This window comes from Apostichopus japonicus, chromosome 4 (genome assembly GCF_037975245.1).
Source record: "Apostichopus japonicus isolate 1M-3 chromosome 4, ASM3797524v1, whole genome shotgun sequence".
In the NCBI taxonomy this organism is placed as follows: Eukaryota; Metazoa; Echinodermata; class Holothuroidea; order Aspidochirotida; family Stichopodidae; genus Apostichopus; species Apostichopus japonicus.
In genome coordinates, this window is record NC_092564.1 from 25103484 (window position 1) to 25125659 (window position 22176).

The 22176-nt window shown below is 38.0% G+C and overlaps 1 protein-coding gene across 3 annotated transcripts in view; it reads left to right on the top strand.

Moving 5' to 3' along the window:
- LOC139966914 (signal transducer and activator of transcription 5A-like) overlaps positions 1 to 22176 on the top strand; it is a 74292-nt gene that overhangs the window by 33439 nt on the left and 18677 nt on the right. For all 3 annotated transcript variants that reach the window (XM_071970391.1, XM_071970389.1, XM_071970390.1), the window contains exons 3-13: positions 2852 to 3008; positions 6137 to 6223; positions 7013 to 7096; positions 11217 to 11298; positions 12138 to 12271; positions 13202 to 13353; positions 18219 to 18374; positions 19007 to 19075; positions 19657 to 19722; positions 20464 to 20511; positions 21989 to 22076. In XM_071970391.1, coding sequence (XP_071826492.1) covers positions 2852 to 3008; positions 6137 to 6223; positions 7013 to 7096; positions 11217 to 11298; positions 12138 to 12271; positions 13202 to 13353; positions 18219 to 18374; positions 19007 to 19075; positions 19657 to 19722; positions 20464 to 20511; positions 21989 to 22076 — 1123 coding nt within the window. The remainder of the gene's footprint in view (positions 1 to 2851; positions 3009 to 6136; positions 6224 to 7012; positions 7097 to 11216; positions 11299 to 12137; positions 12272 to 13201; positions 13354 to 18218; positions 18375 to 19006; positions 19076 to 19656; positions 19723 to 20463; positions 20512 to 21988; positions 22077 to 22176) is intronic.

Here is a 22176-nt window from a genome sequence, read left to right on the forward strand (position 1 = left end):
GTTCTCTGTGCAGTACAGCCCAAAAAAAAAACGGGAAAATACCTTTGTGAAAAAGAAAGATACATTAGGCTATTCATACTATAGGGTCTTAACAAGACTATACTGTATGCAACAACATAGTGGTGTCTCTGTCCTTGTATCTTGTCAGACAGACACCACATATGTGTACAGCATTAGCCTTGACTATTGTGTTATTTATATAAAGACAATGAGTGTATTGTGAATTTTTGTACAATTGGATGGCTAGACTTGACCTTAAGTTGTGCTTCTTTGATATCTGATACTTTTGATGGAATTCATACAGGAGAATTAGTATCATGTCACTGGCAAGTTAATGTCATTATATATGCTGGTATCTGTGTAGACTAGCTCATTGCAGGAAATGGTAATTGTGTAATCATAAATGAAAAGTGCTCCATTACAAACAATAATCATATAGGCTGTCCATTTAAATCTGCAGTGAACAGGTTTCCTAAGCTGTTGGGCTTCCCCAGACTGCAATCTTGGGCAAATTCGTATACTTCTTGCACAATTTTGGAGAGTGAACCTGTATGAAACTCCAGTTAAATTAATTCAGACAAGTTAATAGTATATAATGTTAATATGTGTGTGCTGTTAACTGCTTCCCTGTGATATGAATATGCTGAATATCAAGTACAGTAACTTAGTCATATTAGGGATGCCTAGAGGGAAAGTTAACAGAGAGTGCTCACTCTAAAAGTCACCACCGGAGAGGTGTGAGTTGGGGTGTGTTGGGAACTTTGGAGTGGGTGGGGTGGGGGTGGGGGGCAGATGAGGAGGTTGGTAGTTTCATTTCATTTGCCTCTACAGTATATAGGTAGTCACCTAGTCTTGACTGTAACCTGGGATGGTAGGTAGTGATCCCTAGATGTATCCCATAATCTAGAGCTTATTGGTTATGATATTCTTCTAGCCATTAATTTCCATGAGCTTTCAGATTCCTTTTATAATTTTCCTGCAGTCAGTTTTCTCTTGTTTGGCTATCAGTACTCTAATACACAATCCCAAATATTTGTAGAGAGCCCTTATTCTTTACTGCTTCCTTCCTAATTTAAATTGGAGAGTGACCAGTAAGAATGCAACATACTGTGACTTCTGACTGCCTGCCAGTGCCTGGGGATAGGTACTTCATTCCTCGCTTACCTGTCTCCTCCTATACATGCACTAGGTTCTACCAAGCCTACAGGTAGCGACATCGTCACAATGCGAATGTTTGTCGTCAGTATTGCCCCCAATTATGCTAGAAAGTTGATTAATGGTCACACTGTACTCTAAATTCGACAGACATCTGGCCGCCCTGCTCTCTTATCACCTTTTCTATCTCACTGACACTCCTCTATGTCTAGGAATAACTTGGGAGTAATTTTGTAAACTTTTTGCTAATTTCTAACATATATATATGCTGAAATATTGGGCCAATATCGATGACCTTTGCTGATATTAATATTTGGAAGCAATGCTGATGACTTCTAATCCATCTAGCAAGTTGATGCAGGTAGAGTGGTTTTACGAGAGTCTAAAGCCAGGTAGTTAAGCCAATACTTGTTTTAGATTAAATATTAACAGGTGGGAGTCTACTCCAGTTTATTAACCAGCCAGAGGTGCTTATATTATATACAGTATATACTACTTGTTTGAGTGTGTTTAATGTACATTGCTTTTGTTATATTTTTTACAGTTTGTATATTTTAGTAAATAGCAGTCAAAGCTTTAGAACAAATACCAGGAAAGTACAGAACTGTACACCCCCATGCAGCACTGTAGCATGCCCTGCCTTGTGGAACGTACAAGTTCAATAAAAGTAGTTTGAATACACATGAATGGTGAACTTTGAGATTTATGTCAGCAATTCAAGAGCATCATTAAGATTCATTTTTTGTTTCTTAGTTTATTCTCACTTTGAAAAGTCTAATCTGGTTGTATCTACAGCATGGGTAAACCCCTATCTGCAGCAACATAGTTGAATGATCTTGTTCAATAGCACCTGTATTACATACATTACAGCGCGTCATATGTTGCCAAAAAGGATATATCAAACTTTACGTATTTTCAACTGAGCAAAATAACTTTCATATTGTAGTAGTCAGCCAGCCAGCCACTTATCCACATTTAATAACATTGTAGGCCTTATAAAACTAAGTTAGTTGACATCAAGCGATTCCGGTAGATGAGTTAGTAGTGTTTTAGTACAGTATGTGGCACCTCTTTTTTACCCCTCAATTTTAAGATTACTTTTTATGAACAACACTTGTTTGAAATAATTACCTGCTTTCTTAGATGAAACCGGAGATCTGCAAACTGGTGGGAAATAAGTTTAAAAGGTTATATCGTGAAATTGCTCCCTCTTAAATTTACATTTTGTTTGGAGAATTTTCTTTTTTTAATTCCAGTTTTAACATGGATACTTTATGCAATACCATTATGCACATAATTATCCTCGTTTTTAAGGCCTCTACTTAAATGTCAAGCAGAAACTCTCCAAAGTTAATACCCGAGGTATGTGTCTAGACATTGCAATAAATGCCACATACTCAGGAGAAGAACTGCTTCAGAATTTAGGGAATTTTGATCTGGGCGAATGGCTCATATCGAATGCCTCTCGACAACAGTTTTACATACATGTAGTTTTGACAGAACATAGTCTTTAATTTATATCGTAACTAATTATAGTAATTAAAGTGAATTATTTTGTCTAGAATCAAACAACCTCGTTTACCGATTCCTTTGAAGAAATCTGCCGATCTTGCAAAAAAATTACCAATGCTCAAGCAGCCAGCCAGAGTAACGATTCAATAATCCATGAGTTTCTTCTTTTTTTCCCATCTCCCAGGAGTTCCATTGATGTAGAGAACCCGATGAGTGAGCCAGCAGCCGGCCAACTACTACAGGAGCTACTGGACCAGATCGGCCTCAAGGCCGAGGACCTCACCGGAGACGAAATGTTTCCAATCCGTCTCAAGCTAAGCGAGACTGCGAGAGAGTTCCAGGTACGTGTGTTTGAAATTCAAGAAATGATCAAAGGGATAGGGAGAGCAGGGGGCAAGAGGGATATATAACAATGGAGCGAGAGGAAGGAGGATGGGTGAACAGACAAGGAGGACAAGGGGGGGGGGGGGAAGAGGGGTGGGTAACTTTGGGGAGACTGGAAGGAGGACTGGGAGAAGAGGGTGTCACAATGGGGAGATTGGAGGGAGGACAAGGGGGAAGAGGGGTGGGTAACTTTGGGGAGACTGGAAAGAGGACTGGGAGAAGAGGGTGTCACAATGGGGAGATTGGAGGGAGGACAAGGGGAAGAGGGGTGGGTAACAATGGGGAGACTGGAAGGAGGACTGGGAGAAGAGGGTGTCACAATGGGGAGATTGGAGGGAGGACAAGGGGGAAGAGGGTGTCACAATGGGGAGATTGAAAGGAGGATAAAGGGGGAAGAAGGGTATCATTTGGGACACTGGAGGGAGGGAGGGTAGAAGGAAGAGGGATAACATTGGGGACATCGGAGGGGGTGGGCAGTGGGAAAGGGGGTAACAGTGGGGAGACTGGCGGGAGAACCGGGGGTAGAGGGTAACACTTGGGACACTTCAGGGAGGGCGGGAGAAGGGTTAAATGTTAGGGAGAAGGGGACGTAGGAAAGGAACTTACTGTTTTAATTTTTATAAAAATAATATGTTACATTGCTGACATTAGTGTTAAAAAGAGAAAAGATACAATTTTTGTTACAAAGTCAAACAGGTTTCAAGGTGCACATTATTAAACATGGTATTGGCTATAGTTTTTCAATAATTCTGAATGATCTGTTTATAGAAGCCCTCCCTCCCTCCCCTATTACGTCCATTTTCCCCTTCCTTTTGAAACTTTAGTCTAATCTGGTTGTAGATCTGCAGCAGCATGGGTAACCCCCTGCATAGAGCTACCTTGTTGGCTTTGACATACTGCAGATCAATAGACCCTATACAGTATTACATACGGTTGCATTTCTGCAGCCTAGTAAGAGACATATATATCAGAGACAAGTGCTTATTTTCATTTATTTGATAGTAACCAGCTATATTTGCACTTATAAGTAACATTCATGGTACTGCAAGGCCGTAGACCAAATCAGTTGTCGTCCAGTGATTCTGATAGGCTGACGAGTCAGTAGTGTTTTAGTGATGATTAGTTTATACAAGCCCCCAATTACTTCCTCTATGCATTCGCATAAATAATATGTTCTTAACGGTCTTAATAACCCTTTATGGTAGGAAGAAGGAACGTACGAGACATTAATACACAGAGTCATTTATTGAACACCTGTTGCATTAGTAATGTCCCAAATTCCCACCACAAATGTACTTGTAATACAAATCTCACCAAAAAAAAAAAACTACTAGCTATTTCAACACACATATATGTACCAACACTGAGCCTTGGGTCAGCAATACTTACGGAAGTGTACCGAATTCTGATATTCATATATCAGTATTCAGCTGAATTTGCGATCAACAGGTTAGGTAATTAACTGATTAATTGCACAGCTAGAACAATGGGAGATGTTGGTAGCATTCGTACTGTATCGAACCAGGTTTAGTATTAAAGGGAATTTACAGAAAACTGGAGTATACTGTCAGAGAGTATATAAAGGTGGGTCATTCTCGGTCACGTGTGTGACGGAAAAATGGGGAGATTTGCACTTTACCACTAAGTAACTACTTTTAGGTAAAGAAAGTTGGGTTGATTGTAATACTAAAGTATGCACTAGGGGACTCTTTCACAAAACCATATAGCTTAGCCAAAATCAGAACATTCATGTGCTGGCAGAGGTCATATAAAGGTCGGTCACGTGTGTGACCTGAAATGAAACTGGCTTTTTTGCACACAAAAAACATTGGCAAATTCCTCAGTTTCTAAGAGGGCTGGATAACCCTAATTTCTCATGTTTCTACCTTAATGTGTGTCCATTCTAACAAGATATTTGACCTTAATATTTCACCTCTAAAAATTAGCATAATACTACATAAGCTAAAAAAATCCGGTCACATGTATGACATTGTTGGGTCACGTGTGTGACATTCTGAATTTTCATTGCATAGTATGCAATTTTTGCAGTGCAAATGTTGACTCTAGTAATGACCACAGAACAGGACTGATGTTGATATTCCATAGGAATTACTTTAAAACAGTTTTACTGCTTCTACTTGGAGGGTCACATGTGTGACATTGTTGGGTCACGTGTGTGACATTCTGCATTTTCATGGATGCTGCAATTTCATTGGATGAAGCTTTCCTGATTTGCATATTACACTGTTGTCATGCCACACATTCATGATATAACAACAGTCCAAGTCCACAGTGCTGCTGCAATTTCATCGGATGGAGCTTTTCTCATTTGCATATTACACTGTTGTCAGGCCACACACATTACAAACCAGTCTGCTAACAATATTTAGTCCATTTAGTTTTGTTAAATGCTCAACTTGGGGCTTCAATGTCACACGCGTGACCATAAATGTCACACACGTGACCATCGGTCACGTTGACATTTGCTGACATTTTCCTGACATTTTCCTCTTCCTATCTACATTCTTCCTTCCAGATGCGGTATTCGAGCATGCCATTGAATTTGACCTTAAGTGATATTGAAAATGTCCTTATTGCCATAATATAGAAGTTTTGACCTGATTCTGAAGTGCAAAACAACCTATCAACTTTTAAAGGTTTCTTCTCGGGGAGGGGGGGGGGGGTGTTCGAGGTTAAAAAGGCTCTCTTTTGTCAATTTTGTGGCAAGTGTGTGTACACCCAGCAGAGTTTGTACTTTGTCTTTATAACAAACTGCATGGGTTTACTATGTGTTTGTTGAATCATGTAAATCAAACAATCACATTTCAGGGGCACTTTGGTAACACGCTTCTGTGATGTTCCTGTGTTGGTCATCTTTGATTTTCACATCATCAGAAATATGATATAATATATTGTATTTCTATAAACTATATTTCCAATTAACAACAACATGACAGATAACAATTTTTTTTTTTTTTTTAATTTTTTTTAAATTTTTTTTTGCATGATTTTGGGTAAAAAAATCACTATATTTGTGATTATTTTACTGACATTTTCCCCTTCCTATCTTTATTCTTCCCTCCAGATGCGGTATTCAAGCATGCCATTGAATTTCGTGCGTCTGATATGTCACGTTCTGGAAGCAGAACAAAAATTGGTCGACCAGGGAGGTGTAAGTTGGATTGTTTCACTGTATTAAAATGATGATTAAATATAAATCTGTGAGGGCTGTTATTGTACCACGAGAATGTGGCGATCGGTGCTCAGTCGATGTACATAATCCACACAGCAAGGAACAGTTTTCCTTTCTGGTCAGCTTCCATCTGTGTATTTTCGGAAGCAATCTTCTTCGAAAGGGTGATGTCCTAATGTCTTTATGCTTGAGCTGTAATTAAATTGTATATCTGTGAGGTCATAGCATCTGATAACATATTACTTGCTCTACCTATTTTGCTTTTCATATTTTCAAGCTCAAGTTCTTTACGTTAACAGCATTGAAACTGGAAATGTAAAAGAGCTTCAATATTTTTAGATTCATCTGATGCAAAAATCTGTCTCCATTTTTGAGAAATACACATTGTCATATATAAAGAAAAAACAACACAAATAGAAGCACAATTTGGCTGGGTGTCATATTTATACTTGATCAAGTCCTCAACCTTGTGTGTGAAGCAACATTAAGTCTGGGATATCTCCCAAATGGAATAAGATTTTTCTTAAGTGTCTGGGGAAGTTATTGATATAAAAGTCATATCTCTCACATCTAGACCAACGATGTCGGTATGGTTTCTCCGACCATCCCTAAATAACAGAACCTGTGAAGTTTTTGGAGCATTTCTAAATTGCAACATAAAAATTGGACGTTCAGTGAGGTTGGGATCCGATAAATAATACGCTTCTTACATCTCTGTGTACATTATCCCAGGACCCATGTTCGATCTCATCTTGTTTGAATTCACAGAGTACTGACTTTGATGAGATGCCAGTGCCGGATTCACACAGAGAAATTAAAGCGTGGTTTGACCAGCTCAACTGGTTGACTCAGGTCAGTGTTTTCACCAGATCATTTTTATGTTGTTTCTTTCACGGAAATTGTTACAGCAGTGATAAAGCAGTCATAAATGTTTCTTATTCTAAATTATGCACTCTGACCAGGTGGGTTTAATGGAGAAAAGCTGTCGCAATCAAAAGGAAGAAATTTATTTTTAGTTGCCCTTATGGCGCAAACGATTTACCGTAAAATAACTGCAACTGTCATAAATATCAGCATGTTCATAACACAAATGTAACCTATATATACTCGTATTGTCCACTTTTTTTACCCAATTCCATGGAGGAAACTTCTGAAAACAGCTGTTTATTCATTGCAATGGAAGGAAATGACACAATTTTACAAGCTACATTGGTAAGACCAAAAGATAACTACTATTCAAGAGAAGGGACCTAAAACAGGCTAGCCATGAAAGTTTGATTGAAGTTTGTAGAATCTACGGACTCGTTAATAAATTTGATGAATTTTATTCAACTCAAAATGTTTAACGACAGATTACTCATTAAAAATAATGAATATTGATATGGAAATTGCATAGAAGGGTGTCATTTTCACCCAGCTTTTAGGGCAGTAAGCTGGAAAGGTCAAAGTTTAAATTTGGCAAACATGTACTGAGCAGCCCATTTTGGATGCATAATCTTCCTGTGATGTGTAATTGTTTTTACCCATTGAATTTGCAATTTAACAATAGGGATTAGCATACATTTGGCAAGAGGTGCCCCACTTTGGCCTATCCTATAGTTAGCCTAACATTACATCCTCATTAGTGTGTAGGCTTCATGGTAAACCATAATGAAGACATGCTTTGATCATGAAAAAGTCTGGAATTTGATTTGTGGAAAAGCGAGAACGGCTAATATATTAAAAGGTATCAACAGGTCACCATCTTTGAAACAGTATCAGGTCAATGCTACCGAAGTATCCTGCCTAATTTGATCAATTCTTGCACGATAAATGATAGTGTTGTAACCGTGGTACTCGCAACACCTACTACAATGAAAATTAAAGCAGCCGAGAAACCGGTCTTTGCCTAAAAGCAGCTTCTCGGCAGCACTTGCTCTTGAACAGTGCATTATCTGAAAACTATACAAGTATGAACAGATATATCATGTGTGAACGATGCATGCTGTCAAAGTTAAATTAAATATTAAAAATATAATAATAATAATAAAAATAAAAAATATTAAAAATTAAAGTCAAAATTATATATTTAGAATCGTAGTTCCTTCCAGTAGAATTATGTCCGTAGATCACTCACGGCGGTAATCGTCGGCCTCGGAAATGGAACTCTTGACTGCCGCCCCAGTCCAGACAGCTCGCTGGGAGCTCTTTGCTATGGCCCTCCATATGTTGACAGATGTCTGCGAATCTTTAGTTCCTGTTTGTGTTATAGCGAGATTAGCGTCGACTTTAGAATAGACTTTAAAAGTCGACTAAATTTAATAACTGATATATATCCTTGTCTGTCTGTATTCATTAAACTAGAACAAACAACGATTTTAAGAGGGTGGGGTCAAAGTTCCATCTGCTGGTTTACGTAAAAATCTGCCTGAGAAATAGAACTGACAGTGATGAAAACCAGTTGGGACTTGGTGGTTCAAACATGTTGGAATTTTTAATAACTGGTTAGAAAGAAAACCTAAAATAAAACTCATATCTATTTGCAATTTACATCTTCAGTAATACACTTAGATTTGGCTAAATGTATAGTTGTTTTAAGTTATCTTCACATCACAAGTTTTAACTGTGAAAGGTGTCTCTCTGGCTTGTTAAATATGGATAAGGCTGATTTTTTTTTTTAAGCTTTTCCAGGTGCTCAAAATCATCGTGGTCTCAAATGAGTTGGGACAGTTGCAAAAGCTTCACCTTAAAATCTCACCAAAGTTTCATGAAACTCCCAAGATTTGCCAAGGTTGTCTAGCTTGCAATTTTCAGAAGAGTCTTTAGAATAACCTCAAAGGGAACTTTGGTTCTCTGAACAAAATTCAGCCACCTCTGAACGAAAAGATCGGATGACCGTTACAAATGATTTCCCATTGAAAATCATACTAATAATTAACTTTGCTCCTAGATTACCTGTCTCCCAACAACCTTAGCACTCTGGATTTTCCATGTCTAGAAATGAACTGGTAATCTTTTAACACTGCGCCCTCTATGACCGGACCCCTCCGGTCAAATGCCCTTCCCACCACGCAGCACAATTAAGTATCTTTTTTGGCTATGGCAGGGTTTTCGAGACCGTTTTGAGGAGTGGTTCCCGCCCCCCGTTTCAAAATTATGCATTCTAGGTACGGGTAGCATGACCAAAGGGAAAGGCAAAGACTTCTATTAGAAGGCCAGAATTTCTAGGCCTTCTAATAGAATCTGGTGCGACCGGTATGGAGAAAGAGAGAGATGGTCGGAAGTGCCAGGTCGCAGAAAGAAGCAGTGCCCAGCCACAGGTAGAGAAACTCGGAGGTGACGGTCTTCACCAACAACACTACAGTGTCGACATATATCAATCAACAGGGGGGAGGGGGGTAAACAGGGGGGTACAACAGGGGGTACACACTCCAGGAACCTATGGGCATCTAGCTTGGGAGGTCCTAATGTTCGACACTGAAATTACTTTTGTCACCAAGAAGTCTTAAGCTTAGACAAGACAAGGATCGCAACAGCCCCATTATTTGCCCCACCCCCGGGCCCCGACACTTGCCCCCCCAGACCCCCTTTGGGGAAATCCCGGGTCTGCAACTGGAATGCGACAAGGAAATGATTACTCGTGTTTGTCGTGTAACATTGTCCTCTACATTACAGACAGCTTGATATGACCACAGTATGGTTTGTTTTGTCTTTTCCATAAACTTTCAGTATTTAGTGTTGAATCAGTACCTTAGGAAGTTGTCGTTACTGCCTGGCTATTCGACTTTTAAAGACGACCGCTAATCTGTTTCATCCCCGAAATATTAATGAAAGCTGATTAAATGGTAACATTCTGCATCCACATTTTTGACACTGGCTTTTTAATACGTAGCGCATTTCTTTGACAGCCATGTTCGATATCTCTTCTTTTTTGATTTGAGAATATTGAGAATTCGAAAAGAAAACACCCTATCATATCGCTTGGCAACTAGAACTATATATAGCTAATTTGTCTTTAATATACCTCCAGGATAACATTATCTGTTTCTATGACCACTGCTTGGTATGTTTATGCTTAATGTATCCTTCCTCAATTCCATTTTCATTTTTTGTTCTTTTTGGTGAATTGTCAATCTTTTAAATAATAGTTGTTTAGTTTTGTCAGACAAAACTTCAACACAGGAAATGGCTTTGACCAAGTGTAGTATTAAAATCAATGGTTGTTTTTACTGATTGTTGAAATTTCAAATGTCTCAACTAATATCAAAACCACAGTACTAAGGCATGATAGTTTCACAAAAACGTTTTCCCATTCCCTGCATGGAATGAAGAAGGAACGCCCTTGAAAAAGGGAAAAATTTAATGATGATTAATGTTGATGTCTAGTTTCATTGTGTAATTTTAAAAGATACAATCTTAATGTCCTGGGACTGTATAAATGGATAGTGTGTTCTGTACCCCCAGAGAACGATGAACAATTTATAAGTCTTGGCAGGCGGTCTGTGTTAATTTTAGAGCATGTGCTCATTTTGAAGATTGTACGATAGATATGCATTTTAATATCCAGCGAAGACGTTGTGAATAACTTTCCCCCATTTGGAAGGAATCGATGGCTGTGCCAAAAAAACGTCCAAAGCATTTTGCGAGTGTTAGCAATTCTCGTTTCAACTCCTCTTTCCCAAACCAAAATTGGAAAACTCCACAATTGTATGGGCAAGTTCCTTTTACATAGCTGTATACATTCGTACTCATGTCACTCTAACAGTTTCCGCTGCCATGTCTCTGCCCATTCATCGTCTGTCCGTTACATTGTTAGCAACAGAGACAGACTGAACTGTGTTTGACCCCTCACTTCCTTTTCCTCCAATCTTTTCTAATCCTTTCCTCCCATTCCTTTCCTCTCTTCTGTCTCTTTTAAAACAGAGAGAAAAAACAGGTCTAACATATTCATCACTTTTTCAATTTTTTACTTTTTTTTTCTTTTCACCCTCAGGATACTGCCAAAGACTTGAACAATTTGCAACAGAAACAAGAAATGATTAATGTACAGTATCAGGAGATGACCAGAATTCAAGGTAAATTGTAATAGATGCACATAATTGTAATAGATCTTATAATAGGTACATGTAACTGAAAAAGATATCTCCTCCTTTCACTTCTGCCTCTCCCCCTTCCTCCCTTTAATATTTCTTACCCTACATACCCTTCCATCCCTTACCATTCCACTTCTTCTATCCCTTCACCCTATCCACTCTTTACCCTTCAACTCCTTACCCATCCAACTCCCAAACCCCATCCTTGCCCAAATCTTCCCCACTCCACCTGTAACCCACAATGTCCCACACCTTCTTACCTCCTAATCTAAGCCTTGATGCTTAAAAGTAGTGGACATCCATATTATGATACATTGGGCTCTCAATTCATGATGCCTATAAGTAGTGGGCATGCATATTATGATACATTGGGCTCTCAATTCATGATGCCTATAAGTAGTGGGCATCCATATTATGATAACATTGGGTAGTGAATGCCCATAAATATAGCTATCCATTCATGATGCCTATAAGTAGTGGGCATCCATATTATGATACATTGGGTAGTGAATACCTATAATATATCAGCTCTCCAGTAAAAAACATCTCCTTCTTCTTACATCAAGCATACATTATTTTATCCAATAAAATCCTTCAAGAGAAGGTTTAACACTGAACCTCTGAAGACTGATTAGCAAATGTAATATTGAAATTGACTGTTGAAACAATTCTTATATATTTCTTAAATCTTTCAACTGTGTGTGATCAGTCCTATGTAAGGCTGTATAAACTCTGCACAGTGTCGTCGTAAATTGTGCCACAGTCTCATTTATTATTCTACTCCGGCGTTTTGTTTCTTCTCTCGTCCGTTTTTGCCGCAGGGAGAATGACGATGATACAGTCCATGCAGAACTATCAGAACAAACAGCAAGAACTGACCAACTTACAGCAAAAGAAAGTGGAATTTGAGAGTACTCTTCAGATAGAAGCCCAGGAAGTCTTACAGAAGAGAATGGTATATATTATACTTTAAATATTTTATAGGGAGGCATAGGTGGGGGGAAGGATGGAGAACGGTGGGGGGTTGGAAATAAGGGGTATGGTATGTATACACATCGTAAGATCTTGGCTCGGTTGATGTCGTCACCATGACGACTTGGTCGACATGGAGCATCTCGGAGAAATTGTTGTGATCATCATGAACATGGGTTATCCGAAACTGTGTGAATGACAAGTAAGTGTGAACGTGTGGGTGGATGTGTGGGAAATAAGAATAGTATGTACTTGATGGGACTGTGTACAGTAAAGTCAAACAGTAGGATTGCTATTAAAAATTCAGTGAGGGTCGCCTTGCTCAGTATGTGTCACCATGGAAACATGTGAGAACAATGAAGAAGTTTATCCAAACAATTATTCCACAACCCCCTTCCCCACACCCCCTCCATAAAAACTCTTAAATATGTGGTGTAATTTTAGAAATATGACCATATCAGCATATCTAGCAAATTTTGTGTCACTACTGCAAGTGATGTCATCTGCTTTGGTTTTTACAAGCAAACTGTGGTATAAGTAAAGTTACATTACCGTGTGGAACTGAGACCTATGTACGTAAACTTGAATGTACACTGTAGGACATGTAGTGTGATTATTCTTACAAGAATAGGCCAGAGGAAAACAAGTCAAAAAAATATTACAAGACAACGTTCAGGAGAACCATTTCAAGTAGAAAACGTTTCATTTCCGAGAAAACGCGCCTTAAGTTACGAAACATTTTGAGGTACGTCATGGATTCACAATCTCTGGTCTGTTCTAACCTCCAGTCTGTCCAGATAAGACTAATACGGATATCTGAGCATGCACTTAGCACTCCCTGAGTTGAGAATGTAGGCTACGTATGTACCGCTACACTGTTATTAGTACATACCTTCATGCGTTTTCTCGACAGGAACTGGCCCAGAAACACCAGCAGACGTTTGAGCTGTTGGGTCAAGTTCAACACCGTGTCCTGGAGGACGAGCTGATCCGATGGAAGAGGCAGCAGCAGTTGGCTGGGATCGGCGGTCCACCCGAGGGTAACCTGGACACCCTCCAGAGCTGGTACGTCCCAAAACTTAAATTAACTTAAACTTAAACTTATATTATATTTAATTTTTATATTTAACTATATATTTATAGTTAATTTTTAATTTTAATTTTTTGATTTTTATATATTTTTTTTAACTTTTTATATTTAATGATATTTAAATATTTAAGCTATCAATTTTCATATCTGGCCAAAGAATCCCACCCAGTGCTGGTATGCAAAATAATAAAAAGAAAGAAGAAAAATGGACTATGCTAACGGAGTAGGGTTTAATATGCAATGGGTTCTGTTATCTTTAAGAAACTTACATAAAGTGTTATTTGAACAATGCAACAGGAGGTCCAAAGTGAATCGAGTTTTCCTTTATCTCCGCGCACCTTCTGTTGATTCGGTAAACAAAAGTCTTTATGAAGAGCACACAGCACAGGATTTCCGTTGCACGTTCATACAGCATTCATGCGTCACCCCACTGCTATGGAACCTCTTCTCCCTTTTACCTCTTTGAACGCTAAATAAACAATTTAAGGGAAAGAGAAAGATACGTTTTGATGGATTAGAATGTCTGCTCTGAAAATCTGCATATGTATGTATGTATGCATGTATTTTAGATCCTCCTGCAAGCAGGAACTGGCGAAGAAGCCTCATTGGTTTATCAAAGCCGCAAGCTGACCGAAGTCAGTCTCTTACATTCATATTTAACATCCATGATTATGAATTGTCATTTGTCAACAATTTTGTAACTGGATGACATACATTAATCTTGGAGTGACTCGAATCAGGGACCTTATGATTGGAAGGCACCGGCGTTAACCACTGAGCTAACACTCCTAGGTGTTAGCTACTCCTAGGCTAACACTCCTAGACATATGGTGATTGATTTAGTATGTAGATTATTGAAGAAACTGTCGAGTAAATGCCTTCGATCGGCTGGGATCGTCTCTGCTGGAACCCATAGTTTGAATATCCTGCCTCAGTAGTGTATCTATGTGTGGGAGGATCTTAGATATAACCTAATGCTGAGTGATGTAGAAATAGATATTGAATCTCTATTAACTAGACTAATTAAACTCCACTTTTCTCTTGTTCCAAATGTTACGTGCTATCAACTCCCCTAGGATGACATTTAACTACATGCAAAATGTGCCCTTTTTCTTGATGGGAAATAATAACAATTATAATAACTAGCCTTATATAGCACAGACTCCAACAAAAGTAGTTCAATGGGCTCTACGGGGTTCTGGATAAGCAAATACTATAAATAGAGTTGAGAGAAAAGACAAGTTTTAAGACAGCGCGATTTAATTGAATTATGGAATCTAAAAGACCTAATTTCAACGGGGACAGAGTTCCATAAACGTGGTGCAGCATTCAGAAAGCTACGGGCAACCTGAAAGATCTTGTACGTGACATTGGAAGCTGAAGTTGAAATTGATAATGCGATACAGGTGGAAGCCCTTTAGAAACAAGTTAGTGGTGGGTGTTCCATATTAATATGTGATGACTCGACTCACATTGTGTACGTACATTAGCATCGTAAAGAACAAGTCTCTCATAAGTTAGCGATTACACTGTCATATTGCAAGTTTCGTAGACTCTCGTTTCATGTACTGGTATGTGGCTTCTGTGAATAACTTGGGAAAACCCCCCTCCCCCCACCCCCTAACCAGGATTTGTTTCATTTTCCATACCATATGCTCAATGTTTTAGTTTATGTTCAAGGTTGCTTTACATTGTTAGTTGTGTCATCAATAAAAAAATAAAAATAAAAACAAGGATCATGTCAACAATACTACTTTTGGAAACCTTTTCATCTAAGGTTGGAAACAGCAACAACCAAATCGCTTTGATACTAAGAAATATGCGGGTAAATAATCTTCAGTTCAATATTTGGTTTAAAGAAATCCCTTCTTGTTTCTTTAATTGTCTGCTTTGTATGTTTCCAGTGTGGTTTTCCGACATCTTAATATTAAGCTTACATATGTCAACATTAATCGTGCATTTTGAAAGAAGTGAAAAGAACAACAACAAAAAACATGACAATTGGAAATTAGAAAAGGTATTTATCTCTCCAAAGGCCGCCCTTTGTTGTTTCTTTTCCTATTTGTATAGCTCACACACATGTGTGTGTGTGTGAGGTTATGGAGTTTCAGATGTCAAAATTTTTCAAATTTTTGTCAGTGACTTTTGTCTCTTACTCATTTCATTTGAAAATTTGTGAGCTTGGTTTTGTGGAATTAATCTTTTCCCTCTTTTGCTCGTGAGAGATCACGAAGCGACGAAAGAATGTAAATTTTTGGTAAGTTTTAGTCGTGCTGCAAACAGAGTGTTTATAGTATTTTGCACACGACACCATTGTTTATTTCTGCATCGATCGATGGGTTGCGTTGCCAGCCTTCTGTCGAGCTTGGTAAAAGTGATACGGCTAGTATACCCCCCTGTCCTTACGTGGTATGTGCCGTATGACATGATGCATCACTTCTCTGTTCCAACTAACTGTTGACTGATTTTATTTCCAAAGTGGTGGTTACTACTTCTATTCAGGAGCTCTGTATTAACATTCTCCCTTTAGTGATAAACTGAGTGCTGTAACTTTAAATCAACTTAATCAAGTCTGATTTCACGTGACCGAGTCAAAGGACCGTTAGTGTGTGATTCCGTTGCATACAATTAACTCAATGGAAAAGGCCCATCAACTTATGTGTTAAAGTGAAAAGATGGTCGTTTTGACGTTCTTGCGAAGGTCGAAATCAAGAACGATCTGAACAAGATTTGTGTGTGTGGTTAGATAGTAGATACTTTGTTAATATATATACACTTGACCACTGATACTCAGAGAAAGTGAAAAGATCGCGGAATCAAGCAACAGAATTGCGAACGAGGAATCAAACAATCTCCCCATGGTCCCCAAGATTTGTGGGTTAGACTAGTCTTATAGTGTAACCTAGTATGGCGGTAGGATGGAGACCTATTTTCGTGATGTTAGACTAGGGCCTAGCCTAAATTAGATGTAGGCTTAACGCTGTATGTGCATACTGCACGAAAAAACAGGTCGCATGAAAATAGGGGAACACCATAATACTATATACTCCGAATGCACTGTCATGCCAAACACCCGGTCGTTTCAGGTAGTGTCTGGAGGGCGGGCGAGTTATAAAAATCGTTGCCACCTAAATTTAGGTGCCAAGTAGTTTCTTTCATTGAGACACACTTGTCCAAATTATGATAAATATGACATGAGCTACTACTGTGCCTTTAATATGGTGCTCTAGCTCTTTGTAAAATATAAATGGCTGTTTGGTTCCTTGCCATTTCTCTGTCTGTGACTAGATTGTCACTGCTCTATTGACAACAATTCCATGGTTGAATAGCATGTGACACATTTCAGTTGAAATTAGCACCATGGGATTTTCCCCTTTTTGAGAGTTCTGTTGAAACCCAGCCTGGATTCAACTTCGTGCCGAGCTCTACTTTCAATTTCCATTACATTGGCAAATAAAAAGGGAAACCGTTTTTTTCCTGGAAGATGTGGGGAAAATTTGACAGCCCACAATCGTTCCTTTAAATCGTCCGATATGTTTTGTTTCAAACTTGACCATTGTTTCACCCGAATGAACAACATTACCTCTATCTGACACAAGTTTTCCTATTTTTATTTTTCTTTCTCATCCACACACACATCTTGATATGGTACAGGTTTCTTTATTGAGTAATACCTTTTGGCTTGTGGGATTCAATGGCTTTTGAAAATTGTAATGACTTACATCTCTGCTGTTGTTAATAAGGTTGGTTGAGTTCTATAGAACTGTACCAGGAATCATGTGTAAGGTGAGGTCAGCTGGAGGGGGTGGGGGGGGTGATGCATTGGTGGGTAGTGGGTCTACAGTGGGAATGCAGTTAAGGGTGGCATAGGTTATTAGCACACTCGAAAATTGACTATTCCGTAGTTACAGTAGGCAGCATGCTGACTTAGACAATCTCATGTTTCCCGTTTATGTGAGAGTTTTTACTAAATTTTGAAGAGAAAAAATGTCTGGTCACAAAAATTCTGAGGGATACATTGGATTTGTCAATCACTTGCTGGTTAACCATCATTAATTGAACAAAAAAAAACACATGATGGTGTCATTGTGTGTGATGGTGTCATGATGGTGTGATGGTGGTGTGATGATGGGATGATGGTGTCATGGGGTCTCTCTTATATTTGAGGGATGTTAAGTACAGTACGTTGGATGCAATTGTCAACCAAAGCCCAATAAGCTGTTTTACAGTAATGGATAACAAAATATATATGATAATTATCAAGATAAAATCTTAATTCTGCTCAGTGGAGGATTGAGCAGTCAATGATATCTCCTCAATGGAATTCTGCCGAGAACGCATGCTGACCCCTTTGTCATGTATCAGATATTATTGAAAAATCAATATATTAAATTATGATATAACAATTTGAACATTCCAATTAGACTGGCTTTCTGAACAGTATTGACCTACTTTACACACTGATAATGTCTGATACATGATAAAGGGGTCAGCATGCGTTCTCGGCATCATTTTGAGAAGATTTAAAACTGTGATTTGGGGCCAAAATTTGCAAAAAACATATTGGGTATATAAAGCCTTACAAAATGATCAAATTTGGGCGAAAATTTGAGGTTTTCAAATTTCAGTCTTAATTTCTATAAATCACGTTCCATCGAGAGCGCTGAGCTTCGTGCCACAGTGCTACAATGTTATCATCAGTTTGTTAGATTTGATGGATCCAGGTAAAAGTGCAGTAGTACTTCTTCCATTGTCCTGTACAAACATATGAATATATATATTAATATCATATGGTAACAGCTGTCGATATTTTTCTTCTTTCTTTCTTTCTCTCTTGCAGGTGCGAAGAACTGGCCGAAATTATCTGGCAAAACAGACAACAGATCAAAAGGGTAGAACTTCTGAGACAACAGCTCCCTATCAATATGCATAGTCTTGACTTGTTGCCCGAGTTGGACAACAAGATTACAACCTTGCTGTCAACTTTGGTTACAAGGTACGGTGTTAACTACTATTGCATTTGCAAGCATCAAGTATTGATTTTCTTTTTATAACTTTTTATTTTATTTTATTTTATTTTATTTTATTTTATTTTATTTTATTTTATTTTATTTTATTTTATTTTATTTTATTTTATTTTATTTTATTTTATTTTATTTTATTTTATTTTATTTTATTTTATTTTATTTTATTTTATTTTATTTTATTTTATTTTATTTTATTTTATTTTATTTTATTTTATTTTATTTTATTTTATTTTATTTTATTTTATTTATTTATTTTTATTTTTTACTTTATTTTAATTTTTTTTTAAATTAAAAAAAAATGATTATTCAGATGTAGATTTGGAAATGGCTTTATCAGTTTTCATCAGATTTTCAGATCCATTGAGTAGTTCACTGCCCTGGGAAACGGAGTGTGAAAATGCCGTAGAGATTCTTTCTTGTTTTCTCAGTGATGATTGTGAAACTTTTCACAGCATGGTATTTCTGTGAGCTAGAAATTTGTTTGCTTTTTTAGTAGTCTTGCTTTTACATTGGAATTATGAAATGTTTGAAAGGTAAAGTTTCTTAATTGTTTTGTTTAATTTTTTTTTTTTCTTCTATTTTTTTTTTTCTTTCTTGGCAGCACCTTTATAATTGAAAAGCAACCTCCACAAGTTTTGAAGAAAGAAACCAGATTTTCAGCGTCAGTAAGGTACTGTACCGGTAGTTCCAAAGAAAAAATTAATATAAGGATGTCTTGGATCAAATATTCTATTACTTAATATTTAGAGAGAGTCAGGTGTCGTCATTAGCACCAGTACAAAAATTATACCAAGATGCTGGTTTTTTTTATTTGCATTATTGATGAATTTATTCATTCTTTTATTACTTTAAAAGAGTAGTTGTTCAATAAACCAAACAGAAATGTGAAGATATTTGAAAACAAACGAGTAACTCTCCTCTCTTGGACAGGAGTTAACCAAATAATAACGTTTTGATATAATGAAGGCCCAAACTTTCATTCAGTAGATCAGACTGCTTGAAGCATCATCCTATTTAGTGTTGAGAATTGCAGCCCCCAAAATTCACATTGTCCCATCCTCCCCACTCTCCTACCCCACTCCCACCACACCTCCACTCCCCCCTCTTTAATACCTCTGTTTCAGCCTTGGCTAGGTAAGTAATTTACTATCCACCCAATCACACCTATAGTTTTATGACGTTTTGAATTGTGTAGAAGACAACGCTTATACACGATGGCATGAGTTCATAACTTCTGTGTTGTTTTTACAGATTATTGGTCGGAGGGAAACTAAACGTTCACATGACACCACCACAAGTAAAAGCTACCATTATAAGGTAAATTTGACTTAATATTAAGGACTGACCAAACCCAGCCCAAACTCACCATTTACAGGTGGTCGCTGTTGCCCTCATTTATCATGAATGAAAAACCAAAAATTCAAAAGGAGTTTTCTGGAGATTCTAATTGCTCATAAGTTCTTTTCCAAAACTTAATAGTTCTTAAAAACATAAACATGTTTCCAAAATGGAGAGGAAAGCTGCCTTGCGGGGTGGCAGTAAAGTAATAATAGAAGTTTTCAATGCAGCCTCCCCATTATTCAGCATTCCAGTATAATTGGAGACTAATGCTGTCATAAGTAGGGAGTGACTGCCTCAATGTCTAATGTTACTCACAATTTCACAATACAGGAACCATCAACCCCCTCCCCACTCCCCACTCCCCCAAAAACATGAAAGTGAAAGAAAATGAACTGAATACTTCCCTTTCACTCTAAGGATTTTTTAATTGAAGGAAAAACTTTTGTGCAAAATTTCCAAACAATTTTTTTTGAACCATTTTTGTTTTTCTTCTGGTGCCTTTTCTAACCGTTTATTCCATCGTGTCAGTATCGTGTTATCTTGCTGATGAAACAGTTCACCTCGTTTCAATACATATACAGTTTGATTCTCTTTGTAGCATTTCACGTATCTCGAAGTAGATCAGAGGGTGTTCGGCCACCTCTGTCGTAAACGTCACCGAATACTATCAATCTATAACTTGTTGCTCTTTCTCTTTCTGATAACGTTTCCTTGCAGTGAGAGCCAAGCCAAGGCTTTACTAAAGAATGAAAGCGCCAACATGAAGTGAGTACCACCCACTACACTGGTCGTTGACTTCTAGATTTGGCTCATGATGTCACACATCGGATGTGATGTTTTGTCCGTTCCCTAACAGTTGTTTGTTAGGCTTTTGTTATTTGTTAATTTGTTTCATTAAAGATGACTAGTAACTTAACGCAATAGGGGAACTACTTAATGGTTATTTTGCTGGAAGACAGATCCTCCAATTATTGGCCACCTCAGCGAGTTTTACTTTCCTTGTTTGTGAATGTAATTTCGCGCCCGATAGTAGTAAAACGGGACATGGAGCATACTTTATAGTTTGCGGTCAAGTTAGGTGTGGTGTGGTGAGGTGTTGCTTAACAGTAAGAAAAGATGTCTCAAGGATAGCAAAAAAGAAAGTTAGTTGACAGCTAGCAATAATTGCCACCACACCCCCTTGTTGCAACTATTGCAAGCTGTAATGCAATTCTGTTGCAGTGTGAAGCAATACCTGATAGTGGTGTGTCCATGTGTCTGTCTGTCTCTCTGACTTTGGTGTGTGTTTGTTTCTGGCTCTGTGTTTGTCTGTGCTATTTGCAACACCATGTATAGTATTTGCTATCACACAACATGCCAGTCTCATATAATGTAATCTACACCGAACCAGTTTGAACTCCAGTGGCCCCTCATTTTGACTTGTTTAGGGTCACCCCGAAATCTTTTCAATAATGTGGAGGGACGGAAAGGAGACAACAGTGAAATATCGTTCGGAGCCTTCAAAGCGGCTACGCGAACTTCAAGCACTAAATTATTTCCTAATTATCATCTTCTGTGTTGAAGACAAAAAGAATGACAAAAGTGTCTTAACAGGTTTTGGTAAAATGAGCTTGTCTCTCTGGTGGTGTTCTATGTTGGTCTTGATGCATTTAGTCTCACTAAGTAGTAAATTTGACTTGTGTTTGAATCATAGGCGTAGGAACCTAATTTGATTTGGGGGGCTGTAACGACTTGCCCGAAAAATATAACCAAAAGTTTTCGCACGTTCAACATGTTAATGTGCATATCATATAGGCATGAATCGGTTATTACATCGCATGCCAATAACATACAATCATTTTCCGTGTTATTACCCTTCCAAATTGGTTACTATTATTGGGGAAGTTGTTAAAATAATAATGATGATAATAATATAAGTTTAACCATTGAAAAACACATTGCAAATTATTCTTCTTTCAGTAGGTGCCCGAAAAATTCTCAGCATATTGCCGGAATTTTCACAAAAAGTTTTGGTTGGGGGGACTGCAGCCCCCCGCCTCCTATGCCTATTGTTTGAATAACCTCAGTGTAGGAGTACTTTTAGTAGCTCCAAACACCTCGGTGTAGGAGTACTTTCAGTAGCTCGAAACTCCTCAATTCAGGAGTATTTCAGTAGCTCGATACACATCAAGGCAGGGGGGTACTTTCAGTAGCTGGAAACACACGTCGAGTATTCCATCTTTTGTTTTTCTTTCCTGTGCAGTGAAACTAGTGGAGATATCCTGAATAATTGTGGCGTAATGGAATACCACAAGGACACAGGGGTGCTGAATGTCACATTTAGAAATATGGTACGTAGTGGTCTTGTAGTCTGTACGAATGAGAACCGTAGGTGTAACCGTACCTGGCCTCTTTTTTGTTACTTCTCACCCTCTGTGCACTTTTGCGCAA